General features: G+C 37.7%; 1 protein-coding gene across 1 annotated transcript in view; it reads left to right on the forward strand.

Annotated features, from left to right (window-relative positions):
* The first annotated feature begins 4392 nt into the window (after positions 1–4392).
* itga2b (integrin, alpha 2b) overlaps positions 4393–24803 on the forward strand; it is a 39427-nt gene continuing 19016 nt past the window's right edge. The window contains exons 1-17 of the mRNA XM_036590200.1: positions 4393–4661; positions 6453–6574; positions 7622–7719; positions 8822–8987; positions 9250–9299; positions 9502–9547; positions 11008–11130; positions 11276–11320; positions 11461–11504; positions 11980–12042; positions 13688–13740; positions 15589–15800; positions 18989–19174; positions 20259–20304; positions 20449–20550; positions 21762–21817; positions 23879–24030. Coding sequence (XP_036446093.1) covers positions 4489–4661; positions 6453–6574; positions 7622–7719; positions 8822–8987; positions 9250–9299; positions 9502–9547; positions 11008–11130; positions 11276–11320; positions 11461–11504; positions 11980–12042; positions 13688–13740; positions 15589–15800; positions 18989–19174; positions 20259–20304; positions 20449–20550; positions 21762–21817; positions 23879–24030 — 1737 coding nt within the window. The 5' untranslated portion in view covers positions 4393–4488. The remainder of the gene's footprint in view (positions 4662–6452; positions 6575–7621; positions 7720–8821; positions 8988–9249; positions 9300–9501; positions 9548–11007; positions 11131–11275; positions 11321–11460; positions 11505–11979; positions 12043–13687; positions 13741–15588; positions 15801–18988; positions 19175–20258; positions 20305–20448; positions 20551–21761; positions 21818–23878; positions 24031–24803) is intronic.

The raw sequence follows: 24803 nt of genomic DNA on the forward strand, positions 1-24803 counted from the left end.
GTGGATCCTATTTGGGCCAGTGATGCATTAATTTTATGCAATTTGAATATGTACATTTTTTCCACATGAATAAAGCATATGACATCAACACAGGTTTGCTTTTATTTACTTTTGGCGATAGTTGTGCTGCTGTAATATACTGTATCTTATTCATGTGGAAATTCTTTACGCATTTAAATCAAGAAATTCAATGCATTGCTTTGATTAGTGTGGCAGAAAAAGCAGGAAACACCCTGGACAGGTTGAAAAACGGTCATAATTGATTTTTAAATAACCATTTTTCAACTTCTCTTTATCTCTTATTACAGTTGTTGTGCCTTTAAGACTGATATATGTAAAAGACATCTGTTCAGATTGGCTGCCTTGTATTATACTTCATTCATTAAGCAATCCAGGCTGAAACACTCCTTATAACTTCAACATGAGTGGGTGGAGCTAAACTGCTGAAGGCTGAATATGTCTATATTATTGCTGTTGGATCAAACCTTGTATCTCCTTTTTGGTGCTTTTCTAACATAATTTTAAAATTCCAGCTGCACTTTATATGTTAAAATTTCATGATCAATGGACCAATAGAAATGCCTCAGAGTGACTTATTACATTTTTCCATTGATTTCCATTCAAAGTTAATAGCATATTTTGCTTCTTAGTAAAGTTACCATTTTGGAGATACAAAGTTTTATCTTGACAGTGACAAAATATATGTAAATGTGTTTTCATCACATCACAGAAACAAGGATTTCAAAAAGGGTAGTTTTTTTATTTTTCCCCCAGCTCAGCTTCCATAAATGGGCTATATGGACTGGGGTGTGAATGATATGTTTGAAAACTCTAAACCTGCAGTTACATGAAACACTTTCAGTTCGAGTCACCTTGCAAAATGAGCATGACTGAGATTTGTCCGAAAGATTGGTGACAAAAAAAAAAATCTCTCTGTTAGTGCAGTACGTCAGATAATAATATACTGGTGAGAATATAGTGCTGCACATTGATCTGTAGCAAAAAATGTAGATAACTGGTGTGATCGTCAGCAGCAGGATGACTTCAGTGCAGCTGCTGTGAATCAAGGAGCTAACATGGCAGTTAGCAACCTGGCTAACTTGTCTACCATAATCAGTAATAACACAAAGTAAGCATAATTATACAAACTCAATTCCTCAATCAGTTCCTTAGTTTTTTCAACATTTCACAATGTTCCTAGTCTTAAATTGCCCTGTCCCAACTTTTTTTGGAACATGTTTCAGGCATCAGTTTCAGAATGAGCATATATTTACAAAAAATAATATAGTTCTTAAAATAAAATATTGCATATCTTGTCTTTGTACTGTTTTCGCTCAGATACAGGTCAGAGTAGATTTATAACTCACTGTTTATGTTTCTATCTGCATTACACATACTGTCCCAACTTCTTTGGGGTTTGTATTAGATAACTATTTACCACAGAATAGTGCTACACACTGATCTGCAGCAAAAAAAGTGTAGATATCTGGTGTGGTTAGTGGCACTGACTTGTGAGCAGCTGCATTTAGCCAAGGAGCTAACATAGCAGTTAGCAGCTTGGTTAACTCGCCTATGAAAACAGCAAAACACATACGATAACAATACAGTGTCCTGACTGACTGTGTATCTAGCGTGTCTCTCTGTCATGTGTTTATTTACAGCTAGTGGCAAAGAAATGTTAAAAGGTTCATAAAAGGTTCATGCTCAGGTTCAATTAGCATTTCCTCCATCTTGGATAATTAGTGCTGCTGTATGAAGGGTCACCTCTTCAACACTGCCAAAACAGTAAGACTATCAAAGATGCAAACTCATGGGTCAAAAGTTCACCAAGGTTGACATTTAGTCATTCCAGAAACTGCTAACTGCTATCACAGGAAATTAATGTAATTTTGCTTGCGAAACTGTACTTGCAACTGCAAGTGTGACTAAGCCTTCACATGTTTTCTCACTTGTTTTTTTATTATATGGACCCTATCAAGTGTGATGTAAGCAGCCTCATCAGTATATTCTCTCTGTGAAGCTGTTGTTTAATTATAATTTCTTACACAGCATCATACATCATACATCATGCCTCCTTATACAGCAGGAATTACAGTCCAAGCTGTTTAGAAATTCACATAATGCAAAGACTGTACCACAGCAAACCTTCCTCACCTCACCTTTCACTACACCACGATGCTTTTTGGCTTTTTCTATTATTCTTATTCATCATTCTGCAGTTGTTTTTATGAGCTGGATACTGATGTCTCAGGCAGTGTAAGAAAGGTGCATAAATCATCTAATGCACCTGCTCAGATTTCACGATTACAGTGAGTTAATATGACTTCTTGATGAAAACAAGGCTCTGAACTGCAGTTCTATTCTCTGGTGTTACAGAGTCTGTTGTTCTAGGCTGCCTGTGTTAGGGTCTTGTGACGAGAGGAATTTTGGCTTTGCTGGATGTAGTTTCACACGTGGACATCTTTATATATGTATTTCTTCACTCTGACCTCAAACAGTCAAGGATGATTTCAGGTCATTCTGAGTACGGGTACATTAAACACATCACTGCGCATCAGGAATGTACACATACCATTATTTCAGATCTTTAAAAACCATTTCAGGCCTTTACAGATGTGTATGTGGGAAAGCAGCTCTTGTTTTGTATGTTTTTTTTTTTCATAGACACATTAAATTGTACTTTGCTGCATGAACCTATGTTAATATTTGAGAGCTTTCAATCTCCTAACTTATCATTTTGGAGATTTTTGTTACAACAGCAATGTGTAACAGTGTATTTTTCATGTGGCAAGTTACATATTGATGAACATGTTAAAAGCTATACTGTACTGTTCCGTAATATTGAAGTGCATAAACGAAGTTCTCTCTACTTTGCTGTACAGCATTGTTTATTAAATCATAGATTTATCATTGATCAATAAAAAGTTTGTATAAGCAGTAACTGTGTCTTTTAATCGTCAAGCTGCTATGTGTAGTTTCAGCCAGTGTGGATCTCCTGAGATACAGAAGTGGTGCTGTTTTTGTCTGTTTTTTTGTGGCAGTACCTCCAGCACACATGGCTTTCTCAGTAATCTCCTCTTAATAGCGTAATCTCTCTTGGGGCCATTGAAATATTCAGGAAAATGTACAGTGTGAGCATCTATGGAAACTTTTAAGACACAATGCAACATATACATGTACAGCGTTGTAAAAGAAAAGGTAAAGACCACCACCATTGATTTATTCAATGTACATATAAAAACAGCCATCGAGTTATCTAGTGATTTTTCAGCATCAGAAAAAAGAGCAGAAAATTACCCAGAAGACTCTACATAACACGGAAGCCCTGAAGGGCCACGGATTCACCTTTTTTGTTTTTCCATGTTATGGTAATTTGTTTTCCCAAGATCTTGAGTTCAGCCTTTGCCTTTATTATAGCTTCCTTTTTTTTTAAGGAAACTTGCTTTCAGTTTTTCAAAGAAATCTGCAGAGATATGTTTCCACACTTGAAATGGTCTCTCCATATCTGATGACAACGGTTTTGGTGGTCTACCAGGTCTTGCATGGTCGCTATGAGTTCCATTTTCTTTATATCTTTAATTTTTTTCCTATTTTTTTTCTTTTTTTTTAAATGTTTCCCTTTCTTATGCAATAGCAATATAGTATAAACCTCACAAAAAATGAAAAAGTTGTACTTAATGTCAGTTTTGACTGGGAATTAATAAATAAAAAGATGGTCTCTGACGTCTGCACAGTCCTGTAATTTCACTGACATTCTTAGACTGAAGCATGTAAAATGTATTGTCTGGTCATTACAATATATATGATGTGTGGCAGTAGTTCCCAGCCCTGTCCTCAGAGCCCCCTAGACTGTCCACGTTTTGGCTTCTACCTAAAGTGTGGACCATCTGTAGGCCCTTGAGGACCAGATTGGGAACCACTAATGGAGAGAATTATACACACAGAATAAAGTCATGCATTTAACTCACTTCAAATGTACACAATTTTCAAATGACACTAATATGTCTTTCAGTTCACTTACTTTTGACACAAACTGTGTTTATGTTTATTCATGTGTGAATGATGACACAATTCAATGCATCACCTTTTTTTACTATTTAAAATATGTTACATATATACACTTTAACTCCCTGTATTTTTATCTCTGTATGTCTCTAATATATACACAGGCTACTGTACACTGTATTACAGCCCAGTGTCATTGCCTAATAATAAAGTAACCACGCAGCCGCTTAGGAGAGGAACATGCTGTCTTCTGTTATCTTAAGGAAGCATATTTCAAGCTGCCACACATAACAAAATGAGTGAACCAATGAACAGAGAGTATTTTCCTGTATGAACATTACACATACAATCATTAAACTCATTAGCAGGAAGCTCTTTTACATCACTGAGCTGCAGATATTAGGCGGAAAAACGATTGTGACACCACAAACACAAACGTCCAGTGATGAGCAAGTGAGGCCACTCGTACTCCTGCTGGAGAAGATGGAGGGAGCAAAAAAAAACCTGTTTCTCTTCATTCTGGGTTTAACTGCAAGTATCTTGCCACATCAGAGCAGTAGCTTTAACTTGGATCTGAATAACTACAGTGAACAATCCGGTCCAGAGGGGAGTTACTTTGGCTTTTCTGTGGACTTTTTACAAGCAAACAGCAAAGAGTAAGTGGCATTATTGTCCAGAGTATTTTCTTTAATTGTACACTATTAACAGCAATTCAGCCATACCCTTCAGGCATGGAACCTAACCCTTAGACATCTGGAGCTGTCGTTGCCATTTTGCCATTTATTTGACTTGTTACATATTTATTAACATGTAATGACATAATTGTTACATAGGTATTTACATCATGAATTGTATATATGTTCAAATTATACTCTCAGTTGACAGGTTTAAGATTGCATTCCAACTTTTTTTCCATAAATGCAACAATTAACCTTTTAGCTTTACAAGTTTGTTGCTATATATTTAGTTGCATTAGTACATAATTACATAATGAATAACATTTGGCATCAATTTACAGGTTCAAGGCTGTCCTTTCAGTATTTTTCCCCTTGTTTTGATGTCAGTTAATGACAAAAATACATCAAAAATATGAAGAATTGTGTGAAGTGTTTCCACTTAACAAGATTGTACACACATGAACTTTTCTTCAAATTAAATTCCAATCTCTAACTAGCACAATGTGGTATGAGCTGAAAGTTTAGAACCTGAATTTCTCAGCTAGCGTCAATGAGCTATGAATGAAAAATGATTAAACAAAATGTTAGAAGAGGTCTTCAAGGTGAACATGCCACTGGAGGATCAAAATCTAACTTAATACTGACATTGTAACAACCAAAAGGACATGATTAACCAAAGCACATATCTGCAGAAGTAGCTAAAGGTTGGTGTTTGGCTTCAGTGCAGACATCATGAGTTCCAAATTGAGAATAGAAAAACATTTCCAGTCAAAACAGCCATTAAGTACAATGTATTCATGTTCAGGAAATGTGTCTGAGGAGGTTAGATATAAGATAATCCACGTATATGGACAAGTAAAAGTCAACATGGATAAAATGTGGATTTTCAAAACTAGAGCTGAAAAGGTTTGAAAGATACACAGAAAATGGAACTCTTAACAGCCATGAAAGACCTGATAGACCACCAAAACTGTCATGATCAGATGCACAGGAACATGTGAAATGGACTGTCCCAGATACCAGACCTCAACATCACTGAATGTGTTTGATTACTTGGATCGTAAAAAGCACAAAATGCAACCAACTTCTAAAACTGAACTTCGGAGGTGTGAAAAATATCGTTTCACAATTTCGTTAAAAAACAGTAATTTTCGGTTAAAAATGTTGTCTCCTTTTTCATGATGCTGAAATACTAATTATTTGCACTTAGCTAATTAAATGAAGGGTGCTCTTTGACTTTTGTGCAGTTCTGGATATGTACAAGTGTTGCCTCTGTTGCTATACTTACATATTGCTGCTGTTAGATCAAAATCTCATCTCTCCATTTTTGTCCTTTTTCAGTTTTGACATAATTTGAACTTGCCTGTTGCCCTTTACATTGTGTGTAAATTTCATGACGAATGGACCAAAAGAAATGCCCCAAAATTACTTGGAAAAAAGTCTGGTTCCGTTAACTTACATTAAAATAAAGTAAGTTTTTCTTTCTCCTGTAAAGTTACCATTTTGGAGATATGAGGTTTTGTTCCAACAGTAGCGATATCTTTGTCAGCATTTTTTTTTACTAGCAGTGATGCATTTGTTGTAGAGCCCATAATAAGGTCAATGATGTCATAGAGATATGTTAGCAAAATGAATTTTCCCTAACACATTTCCATAATACACTGAAGTTACAGTGCATTTACCACCTAGTCTTCTGAAACATATGAAGCTGTGAAAGTGTGGTTGTAAGGAGTTTCAACATTGTGCAACACTGTCATTTCTGCTGTGTAGGGTAAGTGTTGTAGTGGGTGCACCCAGAGATAATGTAGGAAGTTCCCAGGGTGGCTCTGTCTTCAACTGCCCCTGGACATCAACCAAAGGGCCATGTCAACGACTGGCCTTTGACCAGACAGGTCAGTCTTGGCTTTATATCACAGTGTAGTTTGCTTTAGCTTAGACATGTAAATAAGGCCTTTCTGTTCCATTTTACTAAACACTATTTTACTTACATTTGGCTCAAGAATTGTCTTAACCTGAGCATGGAATATCATTTTTAGTGTCAAAGTAAACTGTAATATACACCGATCAGGCATAACATTATGACCATCCTTGTTTCTACCCTCATTGTCCATTTTATCAGCTCCACTTACTATATAGGTGCACTTTGTAGTTTTACAATTACAGACTGTAGTCCATCTGTTTCTCTGCATACTTTGTTAGCCCCCTTTTACCCTGTTCTTCAGTGGTCAGGACCCCCATGCACCCTCACAGAGCAGGTACTATTTGAGTGGTGGATCATTCTCAGCACTGCAGTAACACTGATGTGGTGGTGGTGTGTTAGTGTGAGTTGTGCTAGTATAAGTGGATCAGACACAGCAGTGCTGCTGGAGTTTTTAAACACTGTGTCCACTCACTGTCCACTCTATTAGACACTCCTACCTTCTCAGCCCACCTTGTAGATGTAAAGTCAGAGATGATAGCTCATCCTCTAGTCCTTCATCAGTGGTCACAGGATACTGCCTACAGGACGCTGTTGGCTGGATATTTTTGGTTAGTGGACTATTCTCAGTCCAGCAGTGACACTGAGGTGTTTAAAAACTCCAGCAGCACTGCTGTGTCTGATCCACTCAGACCAGCACAACACACACTAACACACCAGCACCACATCAGTGTTACTGCAGTGCTGAGAATGATCCACCACCCAAATAGTACCTGCTCTGTGAGGGTCCATTGGTGTCCTGACCACTGAAGAACAGGGTAAGAGGGGGCTAAGAAAGTGTGCAGAGAAACAGATGGACTACAGTCTGTAATTGTAGAACTACAAAGTTCACCTATATAGTAAGTGGAGTTGATAAAATGGACAATGAGCATAGAATGTTGTTATATATAATGTTATGCCTGATCGGTGTATATCTATTGCAACTTTAAGATACTGATGTTATGGATTGTGACGTCCATAGGTGACGAAAACATCCTGTTTAATGACATTCACCTCATGGCCCATAAATCTAACCAGTGGCTGGGGGCCACAGTGAGGGTCTACAACAGTTCCATCTTGGTGAGTGGCATTCACCTCCAATAAAACACTAAATATGTGTCTGGACGATATGTGCTTTAATGTGTGCAGTAATTATGCGGTTGAAGGGAAAATATGGTCAAATATTCCAATAAAAGTTACGCTACAGGCCAAAACAATGGAAGGAAGCAGTGATTTTTAAAATTTTGACAATACTTTGTCAATTTGCCAACAACCAACACAATATGGTTATAATTTTTGCAAAATATTCTGTTGGTTTAAAGTGATTTACTCTAATATATTGGGGAAGCATTCATGAATCTCTGTTGAAAGTCCCTTTTTACAGTTTTTAATTCTTTACAAACTCCTAATTTAACACACTTGATTCAGCACATTAAGCATCTAAATGTAAGAAGCAGATATACATGATTAGCATTGGAGTAGTTACTCAAAAAAAGTAAAAACTGTAATGGGATTACTTTACTACATACTTTCTGGAAAATTTTCTCACAAAAGAGCCAGACCTAATACTTTTTGAAAAAAGTTATCTCACAACTCACTTCTTAAATGTTGCTCTCTAGAACCAAAAAAATCTGTACCAACTGTTAAGGCCACTGCACACCAGTCTGTGTACGTAAAAGACTGACAATTAGCTAGTCCAAAAAGAGTTCTTAGCAATAGCCAGCAATCTCAGCTTGAGAGGGCTCATAGCTATGGTGTAGCTTCACTACAGCGGCCAGCATCATTGCTGTGATGTGGCTCAACCAGCCAGCTCAGGCAACCAGCTGCAGTGTAGCGTAGCTCACGCACCTGGCCTTGTAGCTGCTACAGTAGCGTCACTCAACAGAATCCACTGAGACACAAGTCACTCTCAGCTGCTATGTCGGCCGATACTGTGGCAAACTCCTTGGTGAGCAGAGAAACATCAAACTATATTGATGTAAAGCGGCACCCATATTGCACCAGTGAACACCAGAACACATGCATGCCCCAGTGTACACACATACATACACCTCCAGGAGCCCTATACGTTTTATGATTATATTGTATATATATGTATGTATGCATGAAAGTCCAGAAATGACATTGCCGATGCTGAACATAAACTTTACACTGTAGTAACGGTGTGGTTTCTCTTTACCAGGCCTGTGCCCCTTTGTTCCACTGGAATGTGGTTCAAGGCACAGAGGAGGCCATGAACACACCAGTGGGGAACTGCCAGCTATTGGACACAGTGACTGGAAATTTAGCTAACTATGCCCCCTGTAGGGGAATTGCAGTGGAAGAAACCTACACCAAAGCCAGGGGCTGTAAGTCTTAATTGCTGTCTGTGGCACAGCATGCTGTAGTTTCAGGAGAAATTACCTTCTTTAATACACAACACTTACACAATATGTGTTTTTCATTACTATAGCATTTAGATGAGACAATATTACACAGATGCTATTGTCACTATTAACCTTTAAACAAAACACTGAGGCCTTTAATTGTGTAGTGTAATGCATACAACGTTTCTAGCTATTGTATTTTCATTGCACATTTGCCAGAGCATCCAATGCTTTTCTCTTTCAGTTCAAGACAGACGCTATTGTGAAGCAGGTTTCAGCTCTGACTTCACTAAGGTATAAAGCCCCATCTCGCTTCAACATTACCTTCTCCTTCCTTAGAAGTGATCCACTCAGATCATGTGTGATTAATTTCATGAACTATTATTTGTATTTGAAATCACTTACAGGCACTGCTCTTGTCAGACACCTTTGTGAAAGTGACTTTGAAGGCAGGAAATGTGTTAAAATGTTCTTTCCTCTTCTGCTTCATCTGTAGGATGGTACAGTGGTTCTTGGTGCTCCTGGAGGCTTTTTCTTCCAAGGTAAGAGAAGAAACAGTAGCAGGTTATATTGGCAGGTTTCTCCAGCAATGCTATATACTGTTTTTCGCAAATAAGAATTTGATGCTGGTATGCTGGTCAACCAGCATGACCATGCTGGGGTGATCAGGAAAAACAGCATCAAACCAGCACAAGACCAGTTTAGACCAGCATAAAATGCTGATCTGTGCTGTTTTCTTCAGCAGGGCTGTCTAATACTCTGTATAAAGTTGTACAAGTAGCAGGTAGCTTAGCATGCAACAGCTTCACACACCACAGCAAGAGTCTGAGTGAAGCTCACCAGAGCTTCAGTGGTTTAGAAAATAAAGGTTTAAATCTGAGTAGTGAGCCTGTTTTTTGTGTGTGGAGCCATTAGCTAAGCTACCCTTGGTTTGCTATACTGACCTTGTTAGCATCAGAGGCTAGTGTTAGCTTAGCGAGCACACTAAACAGCTTCACAGGCTTGACATCCACAACTTTAAAGGAAAAAGACTCTGAAGCCTGGAGTGACACAAACATAGAATCTAACTTGTTTTGTAGTGAGCTATTAGCGTGCTAAGATAGCACTAGCATAATCAGCTCCACAATCCCCTCAGCACTTTTAGCACATTTAGCACTTGTTCAACTTATGGCTAACCAGTTATTGAATGATGAATTGAAAATCTCGCTAGTTCATTTACTAATTATGAATGTTACAGTGGGAGCTTATTTTAGTTTCTGCTCTCCTCATCGCATCTGCTTAATCTGTTGAAACATAGATGTTTTTGCTAAAGGTACAAAGCACAGTGCGCAGGCTAGTGGGTTTGGAAATGGGGAGGCAAGGGTGTGTTTAGAGTTTGCATAACTTTAAACACATGAACACATTTTGCTGTTTGAATTCGGACTTTAGGGCTGCTTAAAAATGACATTTGAATTAAAGAAATAGTTCATTGTTTTTCATCCTAATTTCTGTCTGACATTTCTGTGGCATGCAATCATTTACCACACACAGTAATTCACTGTACTTGGAAAATAACAGAAAACTGCCCTTCGACTTCTATTGCCGGTGTGCTTTAAGTTTCAAAGGTTCTCGTTATTTTAAGTACAGTTAAACGTCAAAATGGTTGTCTGTAGCAGTGAACTATATGCTATAGATACTGCATATAAACATGAGTCTGGAAATTGTAAAAGTATTCCTTTAAGTTTTTCAAAGCTACTAAATATTCATAGCAAGATCTGCAGGCTTTGTTTTCAGCCTAAAGATTGAGATGCAATCTCCTCTGCTAGTTTGTAGATTCAGTTGGTCAGAGAAAGCGATTGATAATCTTCTCTTAAATGCTAAAATAAAAAGGCAGAACAGAAAACAAAATATTCTATGTGGACCTTCAGCCTGGACCTTAGCTTGAACTCTGTGGCCTGGTTTCTGATGTAAGCTCCTACACAATAGTGTGCAGTATGTTGAAGAGGGCCGGGTTGTGTTTCAGGTCAGATCATCACTGCACCTCTCCAAAGCATCATGGCCAGTGGCAAGACCTTTTCTCCAGTCCACTTTCTGTCAGAAGAGTCTAAGTCAACAGAAAGGTTTGACCACTATGACCTTTATCTGGGTAAGAAACTATGACTTTTGTGCCAAAATAACAACTGTGTTATGTTTCTTTGATCTTTTTTATTCAAAATGTTTTGCTGAATTTACTAAAACGTTCAACTTGCACATAGATTGAAATGTAATTTGCTTGTATATCTGTCCTCCAGGCTACTCTGTGGCTATAGGCCAGTTCAACGCTGACAGTCTCCCAGGTAAGGACTGGCACTGGCATCAAGGAATGATTAGAAGAGCTACTGGAGATCTTTGCCTTCATCACACTAAACTATTCTAAAGCGCTTAACATTCAAGATGCTGTTTTGTGTCATATCTCCATCCTTGTGTTTGGTTGCAGACTATGTAGTTGGTGTGCCAAATGACCTGAACACAGCTGGTTCTGTAAGTTTACTCCCACTGCTTGACATTTTTACTATTAGGTTCTTCGAGAGTGGAGCCTCTCCAATGTAAAAACATATATTAATGTTTTTTATCCACCCTTTTTTAAATATCAGTTATTTTGTTTTCCATTTTTTTGTACAACCTTTTACATTAAAAAGCCAAACTATACTATATTTACATTTTAGTCACCCTTTTATTTTAACTACAGGGCATCAAACAATGCCATACCATGATATATGATTATATGATTTTTGCAAAAAATGTCACATACACTCTTTTTTGATGCAATGTCTCAATTGTCGTTGCTGATTTGAATTGCATTAATTACATTAAGGTTAAGGACATGTTTTGCTTCTCCTATAAAGTGACTGTTTCAGAGATGAGGTTTTTGTCTCATAATTGCAAAAATGTTTAATAATGAATTAGATAAATGTGTTGCAGTTGTTACACAATTTGCTTTTTTTTTTTTTTGAAGGTTAAGATTTTCACTGGAGCTGCAGTTTCACTCAGAATCATGAAAAGTCTGCGTGGCTCTCAGGTGAGCAATCTCAGTGATATCATTTTTGGAATTTTAATGTACTGCATTTTCTCCTTTCTTTTACTGTATCTATTGACTTTTTAATTACAAGTTAATGGCAGGCATACATTGTGTCATTTTAGTCCATAGCCTGATTTGACATTTTAGGACTGGGACAAATTTTAGCTTCATCGGCCATCATTTGCTGTACAGCATGAAGGGGAAGCATTGGCCAATCAACTGCCCAAACGAGCTCCTTTGACAAAAGTATTGGGACTCTCCTTCTAGTATTGAGGTCAGGTGTTTCAGCCACACCCATTGCTAACAGGTGGGTAAAATTGAGCACAAAGCAATGCAGTCTCAACAAACAGACAAACACTGGCAGTAGAATAGGTTGTACTGATGAGCTCAGTGACTTTAAACATGGCACTGTCATAGGATGCCACCTCTGCCACAAGTCTGTGAAATTTCTGTCCTGCTTGATCTGCCCCTGTCAACTGTAAGTGCTATTATTGTGAAATGGAAGCACCTACGAGCATCAATGGCTTAGCCACGAATGCCAAGCATCGGATGGAGTGGTGTAAAGCATGTTGTACTGGACTCTGGAGCAGTGGAAATGTATTCTGTGGAGTGACGAATCACGCTTCTCTATCTTGCAGTCTGATGGATTGGGGGGCAACTCCATATTAATGCCTATGGATTTAGAATGGAATGTCATAAGAGCTCCTGTAGGTTTATTGTGCAGGTGTCCCAATACTTTTGTCCATAAAGTGTATGACATATGACAAACACTGATAGCAGCTATCTGTCTCTTCAAAACTGAAGCTAGCTCAGGGGTGTCTTTAGGGTCTGGCTAATGGGCAATAGCCACGGGTCTTTTTCTGCACTTACTTAGTACCCAATTTTATTAGTTGGCCGTCACCATAGTTTATTACAGTACAACTTTACCATGGTCAAGATACATGAAACTGGAAGCCCCTTGTATTTCATAGATAAAATTATTGGCTATTTTATTAATATATTGACCACTGCACTGGAAATGTCCCTGGTATTCATTTTAGAAATCTGGTCACTTTACATTAGCTTCTTGCTTAGTCCTTCTGTTATCTGTATTTTACCCTAAATCTGTTTTGAGTTTATCTTTAGCTGTTAGAATTTATTAGCTTAGACCAGCTGTCTTGGTGTTTTGTGTCTTAGTCTTCTCTGCTCATGTTCTTATGTTTTCTGTGATAGGGCTGTTAATAAGTCATCTGAATGAAGTATTCTTATCTCTCTGAGTCTGGTTACTCAGCTAAGCTGTGGTCAAATAGTATCTTTTAGCTGTTAAATTCAACCTCTTATTTCAGGCCACATGTTATTTTGAGAGGCCCCTTTAGATTATCTAAAGATGCTACTATTATTAACAAACAATCTAGTGAAATGTAGCTGATTCAAGAATTTTGGGATTTGGTTTAGGATTAGATTTATTCTGTTAATCTGTTTAATCTGTTGTGTTCAACTAAAAGTTCAGTTGCATTTAATAGATAATTAGTTAAATATTGGTTAAAAACAAGGAGAGCTACAGTGATGTTTTAGCAAATTATAAGGGGAAACATGTCTCATGAAAGCTCTGTGTGTGTGTGTGTGTGTGTGTGTGTGTGTGTGTGTGTGTGTGTGTGTTCCACAGGTAGCTTCTTATTTTGGTCACTGTGTTGCTGTGACTGACATCAACAGTGATGGGTGAGTCTTTCTGATGAATATTTATGATTTAAACACTTGTTCTGATATGGTAACTCATGAATATTCATTGCTGATGTAATCTGACGCTTGCATAAGACTTTAAGCATTAATGGCTGAAGGGACAGCTGTGGTGAATGGAAATGAATGTGTGTTAACGCTGGAGCTGTGGAAGTCACTAATCTACAGTTTACTAATGAACTTACAACTGCTCATAAATTTACAGCAAGGTCATGAGCATATTAAATTTGACTAAATGAATAAGTGCCTTTCAAACTTTAGCTCTGTATTTATTTAAGCAATTTTCTAAAACACTTATAATTCTATACCCTGTATAAACGTACACTTGTATGTGAAAGTGTGGGCACAATTACACATTATTAATTTTCTTAAGTGAAACAGTTAAGCAGTTAACAGCACTTCTGCCTGGAACAAACTTAAATATGACTATATATTTCCATGTTTTAATACACAGTTACTATTTATTTGCTGAATTTAATATATTGGAAAAAATAAAGCACAAAATGTGACATATGCACATGCATTTGGGCACCCTTTCAGTCAGTACCTAGTAAGACCATTTTTGGCTGAAATAGCCTCCAAAAATTCCTTCTGTTCTTGATTTGGGAATTTTTTTTTACAATTTTCCTAGCAAAACCCCCAAGTTCAGAAATATTTACAGGTCCTCTAAGATCAAATCACAGATTGTCCATAATACCTCAGTCAAACCCCTCAGCTTTCATTTCTTGAGGTAGCTCAAGGTTGATTTTGATGTATGTTTGGGAACGTTGTCTTGTTGTAATATCTAATCTTTTTTCTCCTTCAGTTTCACTGCTGACTGTAGAACTTTAGCTTCTATAATTTGTTGATATTTAGTAGAATCCTTTCTCCCATCTATTTCCATAACATTCCCTGTGCCATTGACTGCCACACAACCTCGAAGCATTACAGATCCACTCCCATGCTTAACAGTTGGCAAGGTGTTCTTTTATTGAAATGCCCTTTTATTCTACACATGCCTTTGGTGACTAAAGCCAAGGTCACAGCACTTGATTCCAGAATGCTTCTGGATTATCTAAGTGTTGTTCTGCATTGTTTAGATGTTGATTTTGTGGTGAGATCCCAGTTGAAGTTACTTTTTGATGACCCTTCTGTGTAGAATGTGTTTGTAAGACAACGCTGCACAGTGGGCCAATGCATCACTATTCCCATGCCAGCCAAATCTTTCTGTAGGTCTTCTGCAGAGATGTGGGGGTTTTGCTTGGCATGTCTGACGAGTCTACGTGCAGATTTTTCAAAGATTTTTTTTTTGGTCTTCCAGATGTCTTGTCTTCCACAGTTCCCCTTATCTTCCATTTCTTACCTTGACTGACCTTTTTGACAGTGAACACTTGAAGCAGGAAATGTTTAGATAACTTTTGTAAATCTGTGAATTATTATTTTAACACGTTTCAGCAAATTATTTAAGAATATTAGCACTTACCTATGTAGTTATTTTCATTTTACTATTGCTTGCTTATCTTAAATAATTCTCTATATGAAATCATGTAATTTCATAATGAATGAAATAGTAACAAACGCATTTTTATGTTTTATTTATATTCTGTGGTAACAGGTTTGTGTCTGCACTTCTGATGCTGTCTGACAATTTTGACAATATAAAAATATTTCTTTTTCTACCACAAATAATTGAAAATTTAGAATTTGTGCGGAATGTCTCCACTTGTGTAAATGAGCTATTAGTGAGAAAAAATAATATCTGAAGTGTTTTTAAAGATGTTGGGAGTCTAGTAGGGTAAATTTGGCTCCTGATATTAAACGACCTGTCTGTGTGCTGGCTCTGCTCTTCAGGTGGGATGACATCCTGGTTGGAGCTCCTCTCTTCATGGAGCACCTGTCCACTCAGAAGCTGCGAGAAGTGGGCCAGGTGTATGTTTACCTGCAGAAGGAAAGCTACCGCATATCCCCCATTCCTGACCAAATCCTTACAGGCACACACACCTACGGGCGCTTTGGCAGCACCATTGCTCCTCTAGGAGACATCGACCATGACGGCTTCAATGGTGAGAACCTGCTACTCCACGTAAGATCTTCAGCACTGAAAAGAAGCAGAGCAGGACTCAAAGGCTAATTAAGGGGAGTAAATCGCATAAATGAAAGATTGACCCCATGCTCATTGATAACTACTCCATGTTAAAGAGGAATTCCACTGATTAATTCTTTTCTGAAATTACAGACTCTGATTTCTTTACAGTGGTTGAAAGAACCTGGGGTCACAAGAAAGTTGTATGCGAAAGTTTGAGTGCCCCTGGTTAAATGATGTTTTGCAAATATAGCCATTTAATTACTATTCATATAAAACTCAGGATACATGTAGGCTCGCTGTTTTGAAATGTTGACAATAATAAAATAGTGGTACATCTAGAAAAAAGAAGTTTTCTTTGGATACTATTTTACCTTACAACATCGTGCCTGTTCCACTCTGCACTGAAAGGATTTTAAAAACTGTGTGGTAGAGGCGTTTTTAAAGGTGTTAAACACTTTAGACGTCTGGTTCCTATCACCACCACTGTGAACAATTCTGACTTCTGACTCTGAAGTCTCTCTAGAGCAAAGCATTTCACTCCAATCCACTCTGACTAAGTATTTTTTTTAGGCAAACTTAGTTACTTAGGCAAAAAAAATAATAATAATAATATTTTTTAAAAAATTCAAGGAAATTCCCCTTTAATCACATTCATGATGAGAAACACTTATGGCGCACATAATATTTGGTTCTATAGCCTTATAATATAGCACACCACAAATGTTCTCAATGCAAGTGCTGTTAATGCTGTTCAGCTGAATTTCATTTATCAGCACAGAAGGTCATTTTTCCTCTTTAGAAGCAGTGTCATGACTCATTGGATGACTGTGAGGTCTTAAACTACCTCATTTTTCTCACTGTCAGGTACCTAGTCTTCAAAATGTAAATGTAATCTTGGCAATGAGGCTGTTCAGCTGTTAATGTTCAGCTGTTAATGTCAGCATGAGCAGTTCAGCAACTGTGTACCTGCTTCTGTTCATTAAGTCAGTGAGTGAAAACTCTGCTTTTGAACAGTAATGTTGCAACATCACACTTACTAAACCTTAATGAACAAGCTTTACATTTCCCATGGTTTACAGTTTGAACTTGTTATTGGCCTGTAAGTTGGTTCTGTGTGGCTGTGATGCTCTTTTTGCAGTTTCAGATTTGGCCTGTTACAATTTTATTAAAAGTTAAAGAAATAAAAAAAAGGGCAACATTTTCTCTTCAGGCCAGATATACTTAATGGTGTCTGAAGTTTTCTTCAGTAAGTAAATACTTGCTTATATGATTTCTGATGCTCTATGGCACACTGTTATCATAGATATAAAAATGTACACTGCAGTACTCTGTAGCACAGCATTGTATCCCTCATTGGTTTGACTAAATTCATGATTTTATATTATTCATGTTAAATCGGTTTATGTTTTTGTTCATCAATATTCTCTTACTACAACACCCAGCATGCATTAGGAACAACCAGTGGGAATCCCTGTGGTGTCAACCAATCCAGTCTGCCAGCGTAGCCACTGAACTGTAGGCTAATAAATACAACAAAGCTAGCAGTTAGCAGCAGTTTAACTCTACTTGGTCATTGAAGAAATGAATAATTCTGTGTTTATAAAGCACAAAATGGATGCCAGAGACACATTTTTTACCTTTTCAGACAGAACAATAAGTTGACGAATAAAACAGAAGAAAGAAAGAAAGTAGCTTTATAATTAGCACCCTTGCTAACTTGTTGTCCTCCTCATCTGATAAATCATTTCTGTCGTTTGAGTAAAGGAGACTGGGGCACAACCTGACACATTTTGGGTTTTATAACTATTAAGTAACTATTAAGTAACTATTTGAAAACAATGTTGTTGTAAAACTACTGAACAAAAATAATATTTCTTTACACAAGCAACCTACATATCTTCATTACAAATGGAAACAAATTTTGTTCTAGCATAGAACAGTCTATAGACGGAGTGCAAACATTGCAACTTAGCCCATAGGCAGGGTTAATTCTAACAGGTGAAGGTTGTAACAGTCGCTATGTAGTCTGGTAAAACAATAAAAACACAAATAATTCAACACCTATGTTGTTTGATCCAGGCTGTCTTTCCAAAATAAAGACATAAAAATACATTCATTAAAATAAATGTTTAGTGAAAAAAGGAAGTTCATTTCTGGCTAATATGTAGAAGAGCAAATATCAGCACAATAAAATTGAAATATATTTATATTAACTTTGAGTATGTTTCTGATAAATCTTCCCCCAAAATTTACTGTTTTGAATTTACATTGAGGAACATGGACTTCTCTCATTGTTTACTGTGTGGAGGCTGTTCTTAATCTTGCTAGCTCTCAATCTGAATTGTTCAAATGCTTCAAAATGGTGCTTTATTAGAGCCACTAAGAAGGCGATTAAAATAACGAGTGAATTCTGTGACAACTCAGTAATCAAAAAATTCAAAAGTTACTTTTATGATACAAAAACATCCTTAGGGTGAATTTCAATAAATATCTGTCAGATTGCTGTGAAAATTCACAGATGACATTGCAACGGCACAAAAATATCAGTGTTACACTCCGTTCCACTCTCCCCAACCCAGTCTCTCTATCATAATAATAAGATTAAAATCCTTATTACACTTATACAGCTGCACTAAAATATTTGGCTTCCTAGCAGTAACGTTAACTGTCGGCCTTCCTTCTGTGTTCACCAGCTAATGAAAAAAGGGCATTTCAAAACAGCCCACTGCCAAAAGTCCACCCCAAAGCAATTTTTCAAAAGTTTCTTTCACCTTCAAGGTACATTGGGGGTTTTCCAAGACTTTAAACTGGGAAATATTATTCTAGGCACCACTGTAGGATGTAATAAAACATGTTTGCAAAAGATGTAATAATGGTTATATTTTTCAGTTTGTATCTCTTTAGCAAATAAAAATGACTTAGATGTGGTTTGCAGCATGCAGTTTGCACAATGCTAACTGGTGAGGTGTATTGGCTACCATTACTTCTTAGCTGCATTAGCCTCGTTGCTCCAGTGCAAAACTAAAGGAGCAAACAAACGTCTTCTCTGGTTGACTACATTTGGGGTACGGGAATTTGTGTACATTTGATTTTTTTGCCAAATCAATTATTTAAAGCCTCTCAACATTTTCTCAAGGAAAACAAATAAATATCTCTTGTTTTCAGACATAGCTGTGGGGGCTCCAGGTTCCGGTGAAGGGGGTTGGGTGTTCATCTACATGGGGCAGAGTGATGGTTTGAGCCCACAGTTTGTGCAGGTCATAGAGAGCCCTTTCCAGCCTCCAAAACCAGCATCAGCCTTTGGCTTCAGCCTAAGAGGAGGCACGGACATAGACGGCAATGGATACCCAGGTTTGTATTCATTGGGCAGCAATGGACATGCCTCTCGGCATGATTAGCTCATGCTCTGGAAAACAAATCACACATTAATAGCTTAAAATAGCTGAAGAGGTTACATTAATTGCTAAATGTATCAAATAAAAAGCTTAAGAGCTCAATTTGAGTGGAGTTCACGTTAGTTTATTAGTAAGAAATATAAGGCCTTGGTGGCCTTTCTTTGGAGGAGCAACTCAACTCAACCTGCTGTCCTCCATCCTCTTTATTTTCAGCACCTTTAAACAGCATGTCTTTTCAGGAGATACAAGGCTCATGAGGTGATGAGGGGAAACTATAGTCTGGCCCTAACAAGAACATTGTGCACTTTCATTTTCCATTACTAGTAAACCATCCAGCAACCCACCGCAGCATTGTATAGAAACCTTGTTACCCCTGTCAGTCCTGCAGGAGCCCCTGAGTGCACCATACTCACCATTTTCCTTCAATTTAATTCCCTACCTAAGGACCTGCCTGGCTAGCAAAAGCTTTGGAAATTTAAAATCACAGCTGAATGCAGCTTCCACTAAAAGCTTGTTTCTTTTGTCTCATGGGAGAGGTTGAGGGTCATCTGAACTGCACAGCAAAGCCACCAGTGGAAAACACAGCATTAAACAGTGGCTTTCCTCTTGGCCCACGGCTCTGGGGTCTGCGAAGGACATGACAATGCTCTCTGACACACAACACCTGGGGCTCTTGAGAGAAATTCCTAGCACTCTTTGTCTCACTTGCTCTCAGACAGAGCCTGACCTTTTCAGGGGGGCTTCCTCCAGTAAAAGCGCTCCCCTTTTTCAAAACGCCTGTCGTTTTACTTTCTCTATTAGACAAGTTTGTTTACTTAAAATAAACTAGACATATATGTCTAGCTCCCTAAGGCAACCTGTTTTTTTTTTGTTTTTTTTTGACAATGCTTTTATCACTGCTCACAGATGACTGTTATGAATTTTATTTTGGTGGCAAACTATCTGAACCTTTTTTTTTCTTTTTATTTATTTATTTTTATAGACATAATTTAACTTTGTTTTGTCTAGCTACCTTCTAATGCTATTTGTTTTCCCTCCAGATCTCATCATTGGTGCATGGGGAGCAGACAAAGTCGCCATATACAGGTAAGGCCTAAATGTTCCCTATTCTGATTTCACACAGTAATTTGATATCGAATTTTAATATGTAATACCTCTTTTGTAACTGTGTGTGTGTGTGTGTGTGCGTGTGCGTGTGCGTGTGTGTGTGTGTGTGTTTAATTTCACCAGAACAAAGGCAGTAGTGAGGACAAAAGCCCAGCTTTTGTTCTTCCCTGACTTTCTAAACCCTGATGAAAAATTCTGCCAGGTGGACAATACTATGGTCTCCTGGTAAGGAGCAGCTCCCGTACATCAGTGTTTAATGTAAACACATTCTAACATTTATCCTGCTTTATCCTTCCATCTGTCCTAGTCCTCAAATGCAAGGACTGCACTTTTAGCCTGCCTTTGAAAGAAAGGTTTAGAGGTGGAATGGGCAGCGTGATGTTGGAATCCATTGCTTTTTCTGCTTTTGATATTTTATCTTCACTATAATGGCAGTCAGCTAGTAATGATGTGTATCTCCTTGTGAACTCATAAATCCTAATGGAACCATGGAAATGAGTGTATTGCAGCCATGGAATGGGTTTGGCATAGACATGGAAATGGATGTAGTGAAACCATGGACATCGGTGTAACATAACCATGGAAATGAGTGTAGCATAAGCATGGAAATGGGTTTAGTGTAACCATGAAAACAGGTGTAGCTTAACCATGGAAATGGGTGTAGTGAAACTGTGTAGAAAGGTGTAGTGTAACCAGGGAAAAGGGGTTAGTGAAACCATGAAAATGGGTGTAGTGTAACCATGGAAATGGGAGTAGTGTAACCATGAAAATGGGTGTAGTTAAACTATGAAAAAAGGTGCAGTGAAACTATGTAAAAGGGTGTAGTGTAACCAAGGAAAAGGGTGTAATGTAACCATAGAAATGGGAGTAGTGTAACCATAGAAATGGGTGTAGTGAAACCATGAAAAAAGGTGTAGTAAAACTATGTAAAAAGGTGTAGTGTAACCATGGAAATGGGCGTAGTGAAACTATGGAAATGGGTGTAGTGTAATAATGAAAAAAGATCTAGTGTAACCTGGAAATGGATGTAGTTAAACCATGGAAATGGGTGTAGCATAACCATGGAAAAAGGTGTAATCATGGAAATGTTGTAGTAAAACCATGGGAAAGGCTGTAGTGTAGTCATGGAAAACGCTGTAGTAAAACCATGGGAAAGGGTGTAGTGTAGTCATGGAAAACGTTGTAGTAAAACCATGGGAAAGGGTGTAGTGTAGTCATGGAAAACGCTGTAGTAAAACCATGGAAATGGGTGTAATGTAGTCATGGAAAACGCTGTAGTAAAACCATGGGAAAGGGTGTAGTTTTTTCTAACTTGCACACAAATGAATTAGAATTCTGAACTAGGTTAAGGCCATTAATATGATGGAAGGTTATGGTCATATAGTGTGAGCCCCTCCACCTTCACACTACATTTAATGTGTTTTTTCTCCTTTCAGTTTTACAATTATGATGTGCGTCAGTGTGAGTGGCTACAGAATACCAGAGGAGATTGGTAAGGATGGCATGTAACTGCTTTCTAAAAGGAATTCCACTATTCCACATAATTAAGATGCATGTTAAGATGTAAACAAAGTCATTCACAGTGGTTTGATGTGAGAGAAACATGTTCACACTGGCAGTGATAACCAGACATCTGAAGCATTTAAAGGCCTTTAAAGACTACCTAAAGATATTACACAAGCTATTACTCAAAATGGTTACAAATATGTTGCCTGATGCCTGGGACAATGGTTTTGTGATAAGGTTTTGGCCTAGAAATATATATGTAAAGTACATGAAGGGCAACAGGGTCCTGTCAGGGATTTCATTGCTACCCAAAAGACCACTTCCCTGCCATGGGAAACGCTTACTGAAAATGTGCCCTACCATGGAGTCATGGTTTATTAATGACCTGTAGCTATTAATTGGTTTACCAGTCCTTCCTCAATAACAATAAAAGGGAATAAAACATTGCATGTAATTATTATTTAATTGTGTTTGGTGGACTGTTTACAGTTAAATTAGGCCCTTATAGTTTTCCATGAATTCTCTTTCCCAACATGGGTGATTATCACCTGTCGAGGATCAGTATTGAGTTATCTGTCAATCACCATCAAAATCTGATTACCTTCATCATATTGCCCACCCCTAACGACATTCCTTTTTTGCTGGAATATTGTTGATGATGTTCTTGTTTTTGTTGTTGTTGTTGTTGTTGTTGTTGTTGTTGTCGTCATCACATGCAATGATACTGCACCACTCCAATACTGCGGAAGATTCCAGACTCAGGATGTAAACTCAGGGTTTAAAGGATTTATTGAACTCACATAATCCAAGAAAATCAACAAAAGGGCTCTAAGCCAAACTAATAAACAGAGCAGTTTGGACAAGGTTAAGATCTAAATCCACTAAACAGTACACGAGGATATTAAGCAGAGGAGACGGTAAATGCACAGAGAGGAAAGTGCTGTAAATGAAGGGAATAGAGGGGAGTGTATGTGTGGTGGTGCTGATGAGAGTGCAGTGCAGTGTGGGGGGGGGAAATGAAGAACAGGTGCCAGTAAATAGAAAGATGCTGATGCTGATTACTGATAAAAGGTACCAGCGAGGGCGTGACAAACACCTACGTACTATATTCTTCAGAGTGAAAATGCCTACAGTGCTATATTCTGAACAAAAGCTTTGTGGTTTATGTACAGAATTGTGAGGAAAAAGACCACTCTTCATTTACTTAATTTCCAATCAAAACAGTCATTAAGCACACATTTTTTCAGATAAACAGTAATACTTACAACAGTGACACTTATAAAGCGCTTTTTGCCACATTTGTGTTTGTGAGCAGAAGAGCAGATATTTTACATTGATTTGAGTTCAATAAAATGCTATCTTGTTTTGTGTAAAAAATAAATGCATCCTTTACATCTTTGCCATCTTTTCCTAACTAAGCTGAAACAAAAGTCGGAAATTCAGATTTAAAGCTGTCGATGGAGAATGTAATTCAAAAGTAAATGTAATTGTGATCTTTGGGAGGCTGTGAGGAGTGAGGACACTGGGATGCAGGGTGTGGACACACAGAGCTTTCTTTTTATTCTGACAACAACACAAATCACTCAGCTGTTCAGCCAGCATACAAGATTAAAGAACACGTTCGCTGGGACTTTTCAGTCTTATTTTTTTCTCTCTTCTGTGACCCCACTGGTCTCCCTCTCTCTCTGGGCTCCGCCGCCTACTAAGAAAATACATGGCTATAAGTAGGCTGGCAGAAAAAACACACAGGTGAATCTTATCAGCTTCTCAGCCCGCTGGTTCAGCCTGACTGGCTCTCCATCCTGCATGTGACGCTTTGGAGGCTTGTGAACTATGCCTCCTCCTCCACAGTAATTATTGCATAACTCAGTATGTAATTAAAATATTATTACATTTGAATAGCATAGCAAAACAAAAGTAGTAACTCTTAACTTAAGGCTTGACCAAATTCAAAAAGAAGCCCTCTACCTCTGCTGCGGATAAAATGAGCCTAAAACGATTTACATGTTCATTCATTCAAAATCATTCTTTCTGAAATGTTCTCCAGTGCTGAACACAGAGATACAGCTGGATAAGCTGAAGCCGAATATGGCCAGACGGACCCTCCTGGTGGAGACCACTCAGCCGCACAGTCAGTTTCAGCTCTCCATTAATAGAAACACAGGAACAGTCTGCAGGAACCTCACCGCCTACCTACTAGTAGGTTTCCTTGATGCACACATTCATGATTTTGTGGTTTATGACACATTTTCTCAAACACTTTTCACTGGAACAGATATTATTTCATTTTATATTGGCATCTACATTAATGTTTGGAAATATGTAAATGATTCGGAAATAAGAAGGATGAACCAGGCCTCAGAATGAAAAAATGATATCTTAGCAAGTGAAAACTTCTTAAATGTAGGCAATACATCCAATATTTCTCATTATGATATTGTTGTACTGAAATACTTGAATTAAGTGAAATTATCTTTTTTCCCCAAGTGATTTTGGGTAATTTTTTTAGTCCGTTCATCATGAAATTTACACACAATGTAACGGGTAACAGGTATTTTCAAATTATGTCAAAAACTGAAAAATGTCAAAAAAGGAGATATGAGGTTTGGTTCCGACAACAGTGATATATATATATATATATATATATATATATATATATATATATATATATATATATGGCTCCCTTTTTGTTCAGGAATCAAACACCACTAGAACAGCTGTAGAAAAACCTCTAAAATGTCCATAAATCCTCCAATTGCAAGCAGTATAGCAGGATCCATTGGGAAATAAAACTAATAGAGTTATTTTTGACATCGCAGTACCATAATCTGCACCTACTTTCCTGTGTCTGTAACACCCACATAGCATTAGTGCTGAGCAATGCTGATAACACAGGATGTAGGCTTTAGTGATAACAGCATTAGTGTAGTTTTCCGTAGCTATTGACTTACAACTCCACCAACACAATGTAT

The sequence above is a fragment of the Colossoma macropomum genome, unplaced genomic scaffold, assembly GCF_904425465.1.
Source record: "Colossoma macropomum unplaced genomic scaffold, Colossoma_macropomum, whole genome shotgun sequence".
NCBI lineage: Eukaryota > Metazoa > Chordata > Actinopteri > Characiformes > Serrasalmidae > Colossoma > Colossoma macropomum.